Here is a 7815-nt window from a genome sequence, read left to right as displayed (position 1 = left end):
TGTCCAGATGTTGACTGCCACAACAATTATTATGAGTGCTGCTAAACCCACAGACACAATGATGCCCCTCACCAAGTAGAACGATTCTGAAAACATTTTGACTGCACAGTCTGGAAAAGACATGAAAACACATTTGTTTAAAACAGTGAGTAAAAGAGAAGAGAAATACACGTTTCAAAAATGTTCTTTTCTTGTTTAAAGGACAGATAAACTATTAGTAAACATTTATCACTAACAGTATATCTCAAGATGCCCACATATTTTTGAAAATACAATCTGCAAGTGGTTCTAAGGGATAGTGGGTTACAGTATAAAACATACTACATACGTAATCTGCATGGGACCACAAAAACATTTTATTTTCTTCATGAAACTTATTTCTTCCTGCTGTTGTTTTAGTTTGATGTTGAAGTAACACAACCAAAGTTAAGAAAATAACTCTTTTCTATCTTCAGTAAATAAATGACATATTCTATATAATATTCTCCACTTGTTTCTCACATGAGGACCAGTGGGTGAATTTCCATCTAGCGCCATCATCAGGTCTAAATTAAACTTCTCTAATATTTTCATTTGGGAATTAGACCTAAGACCTTTCCCATCAGCCTCAGCTGTACTTTGTAGTACCTGCTCATTAGCTAACACACTATAATAAGATTGTTAATTTAATATTAAACATTATACCTGCTAAACATCAGCATGTTAGCATGCAGACATTAGCATTTAGCTCAAAGTATCAATGCAGAGGCAAGCATGGCTGTAGACTTATTTGCCTCATTAATGAATATTTTAAATATTTTGGAAAACATTTTAAGACAATATAAGAAAATCAAACCCAGTTGAAATATTTTTTCTAAAATATGAACAAGTTCCATATGTTTCTATGATAAAAATAATAATAATGTGTAAATGGTGAATGTTAATGTTCCATTAGTGAAGGTGAATTGATCGCTCAATGTTTGATCTTAAGATGTTGGGATTTCGTAGTTGTTGCAATTGGAAGCGATGAAAAATCTGTTGGAGACAGATAAACTCTACTCTACTCTAGTAAACACAGCAGTTATAATGTGCGGGAGGAGCTCGGAGACTGGGAAAATAAACATAAATGGTCGTTAACTATACAAGAGTTCGCCAACATCATCAAAACATACAAGACTGCCACTGTAAATATGCATCAACATATTAACCAAATATACACTATTTGCGTAAATTAAATTCTCAACTCTGAGATTTGTTTTGTGTTGAATATATGAGTAAAATATATTGTTTCTCACCTGCGTGTGGTGGTGGTGATGGTGTTGTCGCATCCTCATCTGAGAAATTTTAAAAAACAAAACAAACAAATGTTCAGTTAGAAAGTACCTCATGTTTACCATCTGCTGTTACTAAACAAGAAAGAATGATGTCATCTTTAAAAGTCATCAAATAAACAAATGTTTTGGTGGTTTTAGTCATCTTGAACAGTTCAGCATATTCTCACCTGTTTTCTCACCTGAGGACTGAGGGCTGAAGGTGAACAGCTGCACTTTTCCAGAGTAACCATCTGTCACTTCACACTTCAAGTTAGACTTTGATTTGTTACTAAAATGAGAATCCAGGAAAGACACAGTGACCGAGCAGCCAGACTGTGATGTCTTCATGTCTTTGTTATCTTTGTCCACATCTTTACCCTCATACAGAAACTTCACCGTGTGTCTACACCATCCATGTTTCAACACAGAGCAGGTTAACGTCACCTTATCAGCGTCCTGATGTTCAGTCACTGGTGAAGATGGAGATATTGTGAGAGAAAGACAACAAGAGTAAAGTTAACTTCATCACTGTGATCATAATTATTGTAATGTTTCAGTATATTGTTCTAACAAGACAGTTTGAGCTGAAAACATTATGATGGAAATACTCACTGATAATAACAGACAGATGAACATGAGAGTCTGGAGCTTGTTGTTGTCTTGATTTGTACTGTTGACAGTGATAATAACCATCATCCTCGTCTGTGACCTTCTTTATAACCAGAGAACAGTTCTCTGTAACACTCAGTCTGTCTGATTTAGCTTTGGTGTTTTCACCAATCTGCCCAAGTGTAACCAGCTCTACTGCTGGTTTGTTTCCTGAACCAACAAAGAACCATGTAGTATATTCACATCTTTTCTGACTGTCTGTCACATTTTCACAAGGCAAAGTGACTTCATCTCCAACTCTGACAGTGAAGGAGAGGGGAAGTTTTCCAGCTGCTGCTGTTGAGAAAATGATGAAAAATAAAGTGAAATGAGAAAATGTCTGTTATGTTCATAGTTAGTGACGATTATTTCTTTATCCTTAGTTTCCAAGAGTTCACTAAACTCACCACATTAGAAACAACAGATTTGGTTTTCTTAGTTAAATCAAATGTAGCTAATAAAGAATCTTTAATAATATTGATCAAGTTATTTTTTACAATGTGCCTTCCATTTATATATGTGATATATGTATTCTTACCTGTAAACTGAAGCACCGCTGTAAGAAATAAAGAAATCCATTTGAACTCAACCATCATGATTCTCTGAGTCTCTCCTTCTTCTGTCTCTTGTTCTCGTGCTCAGAACTGTCTGAGTTTCTAAACTAGTGCTTTAGTAGAGAGACGCTGCAGCTACTTCCTGTGGTTAGGATGATGTCACTTCCTCATGGTGACTTAGTCTATTTTAGATTTCAGTCTCTCTGAATTTCTTGTCGATGTCCAAACAGCCAAAAACTCTGTTACAATTTTCACAATGTAGTTTTCTCTCATCCACAGTGACTGACAGAGACCCCAAATTCTTGATCAGCAATATGAGATGCAGCCGTCAGAGTTCACACTTTGTTCAGTCCCACGGTGCGTTTATGGCAAAGACGTGTTTCACCACCTGAAAAGAAGAAAAAGAGGAAGTTGAAGGTGTGAAGATATATATTTTACTGGTCTGAGATCTGCTGGTTCCACAATGTATCTTTGTAGTTCTTTTTGTTCAGAGATCTGAAGAGGAAGTGTTTCTGTGAGAATGTGGTTAACAGCAGCAGCAGAGGTCTGGAGGTTTTACCCTCTAATGATGACCAAATAAACATCAGAATCACATGTGGTTTTCTGCAGGCCTTGTACTTGTTGCAAAAAGAAAAATTGCTTTGCATGTAAATTTAACATGTCACCATTGTTATCAGGTAGCTGGTTGATGTAACATGACACTCGAAGGTTAGAGGTCCTCCAGAGGGAAGTGCACAAGAGGAGGGAGGTGGTTCTACTAGTAGAGGCAGAACATTCATAGTAAAGAATATTCACTTTCCATTATGACACTGTTAGTACATGAAGGAATCACAAACACAATGTAGACTAAAGTGGTGAACATTTCTTTATTTGCAGATTATATTATCAGATATAATAAAGAAGAGACTGTTACTGACGCCATTAAGGCTGAAAGTCCATCAAAGCCAAAAATATGTCAACAACAATGCTAAATGTAAGTGAATTAAAGTTCTTCTGTACACAGAGACACGAAACTGAGCTCAATCTGCTGTTGCTTCAAACACAAACGGTAAACCTTAAAATCAGGTCTGTGTTATGGGGTTGTGTGGTGTGGAGACAGAGAGGACCCAAGAGCAGCACTTCTGAGGGAAGGAGGTTTATTGAGGGATAAAGGGTGAGAGGGACTGGAGTGGAGGGAGAGGAGGACGTCGGGGAAACACAGGCACGAGGAACCAAGGAGCCTGGGGAACACTGGGGCCGAGGAAGCGAGGAGCGGTGGGAGAACAGGGAGCACGCCGTTGGGGAGGTCCGAGGAGGAGAGGGCCGGTGGATGAGCCCAGCCGACTGAACGGAGGACGAGGGTGAGTGTACCTGGGAGGGAAACAGACAGAGAGACAAGGTTAGAGATAACAGAGACAAAGCACGGGGTAAATGTGATAATAAAACAAGAAACAGGAGAGCCTGAACGTGGGGGTGGCACCGGGTATGGAGCAACGACGATCAAGCGAGGATGGTGTGGAGAACCGGGGTTGAAATACAGGCAGGCATGAGGTGATTACTGGCAGGTGTGGCAGGCTGACGAGGTGGCTGAGGAGATGCAGGTGCAGGTAGTTGGCTGGGCTCAGGAGCAGAGGGAGAGAGAGAGAGCACACAGGGGAGAAAACACAGGGAGGCAGGCAGAGAACAGAAAACCGAAAAAGCAGAATAACTGATAAAAAGGAGAAAAAACCAGGACACTCACCGTCAGCCGGGCTGCCACCACAACATGCGGGCTGCTGACATAATATTCTCATGTCCTGACACAGCACTAACTCCACTCTCACTCCATACTCACGTCTCCGTTCAGAGAGAGAGAGAGAGAGAGAGAGAGAGAGAGAGAGAGAGAGAGAGAGAGAGAGAGAGAGAGAGAGAGAGAGAGAGAGAGAGAGAGAGAGAGAGAGCTGAATTTAATTGAGAGAGAGATGCAGTGGTTGTTTGAAAGTATTCTCATCTGCGGGAGAAACGTGGACTATAAGTACAAGGTACAAATAATAACAATAATTATTACATCATAAATCTTGATGCCATTTCAATCCCCAACACTATCTAAAGTACACAAGTTGCATTATTGCAAACTTTTATATGAACTAACAATCTTCACACCTTCAACCTACTCTTCCTCTTCTTTTCAGGTGATGAAACACGTCATTGTTAAATATACACCGTGGGACTGGACAAAGTGAGAACTTGAGACTCAGTATGAATCTTAAAATAGTTTATTTGTCACATTTCAGAGGAAACTGGCAGAACTGAAGATAGAAGCACAACTCAGAGACAGGCAATATAAAAACTTCACTAGATAATCAGTCTGAAGAAGGCAAACAGACACGATTGCAGGAGTAGTACAAACACTAGTTGGTCAGGCAGAATCCTGGATAGCTAGGCAGAAGACACTAGACAATCTAACGAGGAGCAAGTGAAGAGGGGCTGGTACTGTAAGTACTGAGACTGATGGGGAAAATGAGGTGCAGGTAAGGAGACAGGCGGGAACAACCAGGTGAGGGGATTGGGGTGATGACCAGGCAGGAGGAAGAACTGGAATCTGAAATGACAGGAGAGTTAGTGAACTGATCAAAAAAGTAGAGTAGGAGGATTCGGGACAGTTTCAGCTTTAGATTGCCTCAAAGAATGCAGAAACATATTCCTTTGCCTTATAATCAGTGACTTTGTCGTATGTGTTTGTAGATGGTGGATCTTTGTCAGGCTGCTGTGACCTCTGACCTCTGACATCTTAACTGACGGCTGCATCTCTTATTGCTGATCAAGAATTTGGAGTCTCTGTCAGTCACTGTGGATGAGAGAAAACTATATTTCAAAAATGTAAAAGTGAAAATTGTAACAGAGTTTTTCTCTGTTTGGACATTAACAAGAAATTCAGAGAGACTGAAATCTAAAATAGACTAAAAGTCACTGTGAGGAAGTGACATCATCCTAACCACAGCAAGTAGCTGCAGCGTCTCTCTACTAAAGCACTAGTTTAGAAACTCAGACAGTTCTGAGCACGAGAACAAGAGACAGAAGAAGGAGAGACTCAGAGAATCATGATGGTTGAGTTCAAATGGATTTCTTTATTTCTTCCAGCGGTGCTTCAGTTTACAGGTAAGAATACATATATCACATATATAAATGGAAGGCACATTGTAAAAAATAACTTGATCAATATTATTAAAGATTCTTTATTAGCTACATTTGATTTAACTAAGAAAACCAAATCTGTTGTTTCTAATGTGGTGAGTTTAGTGAACTCTTGGAAACTAAGGATAAAGAAATAATCGTCACTAACTATGAACATAACAGACATTTTCTCATTTCACTTTATTTTTCATCATTTTCTCAACAGCAGCAGCTGGAAAACTTCCCCTCTCCTTCACTGTCAGAGTTGGAGATGACGTCACTTTGCCTTGTGAAAATGTGATAGACGGTCAGCAAAAATGTGGATATACTATATGGTTCTTCATTGATTCTGGAAACACAGCAGCAGTAGAGCTGGTTACACTTGGGCAGATTGGTGAAAACACCAAATCTAAATCAGACAGACTGAGTGTTACAGAGAACTGTTCTCTGGTTATAAAGAAGGTCACAGACGAGGATGCTGGTCGTTACGACTGCAGACAGATTAACAAATCAGGCCAACTACAAGGTCCAGACTCTCAGGTTCATCTGTCTGTTGTTACCAGTGAGTATTTCCATCATAATGTTTTCAGCTCAAACTGTCTTGTTAGAACAATATACTGAAACATTACAATAATTATGATCACAGTGATGAAGTTAACTTTACTCTTGTTGTCTTTCTCTCACAATATCTCCATCTTCACCAGTGACTGAACTTAAGGACGCTGATGAGGTGACGTTAAACTGCTCTTTGTTTACACACGAACGTTACCGTAGACACACAGTGAAGTGGCTGTATGAGGGTAAAGATGTGGACAAAGATAACAAAGACATGAAGACATCACAGTCTGGCTGCTACGCCACTGTGTCTTTCCTGGATTCTCATTTTAGTTACAAATCAAAGTCTAACTTGAAGTGTGAAGTGACAGATGGTTACTCTGGAAAAGTGCAGCTGTTCACCTTCAGCCCTCAGTCCTCAGGTGAGAAAACAGGTGAGAATATGCTGAGCTGTTCAAGATGACTAAAACCACCAAAATGTCAAATAAATGTTTAGACACATTTGAATATTGCATGTAATTCTGTTTTCTTTTAGCTACAAGAGTTGTGCCATAACAGCTGCAGCCAAAAAGTTCTATTCTAACATGGTAAACACATGTGGACCTTGTTCATCTGCTGCGGAGCAGGTTACGGCTTGAGATCAACACTATAAAAACACCGCCTACTGACCGATCAGCTCTCTGGAAATCAGTGTGGGTTTTTTTTGGTGATGAGGAGAAATGTTTTTTTATAGTGATATCATCCTACAGAGACTGACTGAAGTAGATTACTCTAGACTTGTGGGCTACTACTTGTAGGTTCTTAAAATATTACAGTATGCCTACTTACTGCTTTGAAATGTGTTTTATACACTGAACAAAATTATAAACGCAACACTTTTGTTTTTGCCCCCATTCATCATGAGCTGAACTCAAAGATCTAAGACTTTCTCGATGTACACAAAAGGCCTATTTCTCTCAAATATTGTTCACAAATCTGTGTTATTGAGCACTCCTCCTTTGCCGAGATAATCCATCCACCTCACAGGTGTGGCATATCGAGATGCTGATCAGACAGCATGGGTATTGCACAGGTGTGCCTTAGGCTGGCCACAATAAAAGGCCTTAGGCTGGCCACAATAAAAGGCCACTCGAAAATGTGCAACACATGTCCTTTGCATAGAGTTGATCAGGTTGTTGACTGCGGCCTGTGGAGTGTTGGTCCGCTCCTTTTCAATGGCTGTGCAAAGTTACAGTCAGGTCGAGGCCCCGATGAGGACAACGAGCATCCAGATGAGCATCCCTGAGACGGTTCCTGACAGTTTGTGCAGAAATTCTTTGGTTATGCAAACCGGTTGTTGCAGCAGCTGTCCGGGTGGCTGGTCTCAGACGATCTTGGAGGTGAAGATGCTGGATGTGGAGGTCCTGGGCTGGTGTGGCTACATGTGGTCTGTGGTTGTGAGGCCAGTTGGATGTTCGTTGGTTCTTTAACTTTAAAAAAAAAAAAAAAAAAGTATTTTGCGTTTTAATTTTAAGTGTATTTTTTTTTATTTGCTCGCAAGTCTGTTTCACACAGCCTGTCGCAGCAATTAAAATAGGTTCCATTTTTCTATGTGAGGCTGAATATTATGTAGGTCTATTGAAATTAAGTTTAAT

The 7815-nt window shown here is 39.9% G+C and overlaps 1 protein-coding gene across 1 annotated transcript; it reads right to left on the bottom strand.

Moving 5' to 3' along the window:
• Positions 1-1274: 1274 nt before the first annotated feature.
• On the bottom strand, positions 1275-2217 carry LOC123966379 (the record flags this gene model as incomplete). Its single annotated transcript, XM_046042553.1, has 3 exons — positions 1275-1313; positions 1481-1762; positions 1905-2217. Coding segments are annotated over 3 exons (634 nt in total), but the record flags the coding sequence as incomplete, so codon positions are not given.
• Positions 2218-7815: the final 5598 nt, after the last annotated feature.

This window comes from Micropterus dolomieu, unplaced genomic scaffold (assembly GCF_021292245.1).
Source record: "Micropterus dolomieu isolate WLL.071019.BEF.003 ecotype Adirondacks unplaced genomic scaffold, ASM2129224v1 contig_13316, whole genome shotgun sequence".
Lineage (NCBI taxonomy): Eukaryota > Metazoa > Chordata > Actinopteri > Centrarchiformes > Centrarchidae > Micropterus > Micropterus dolomieu.
This window is presented reverse-complemented; position numbering and strand designations above follow the sequence as displayed.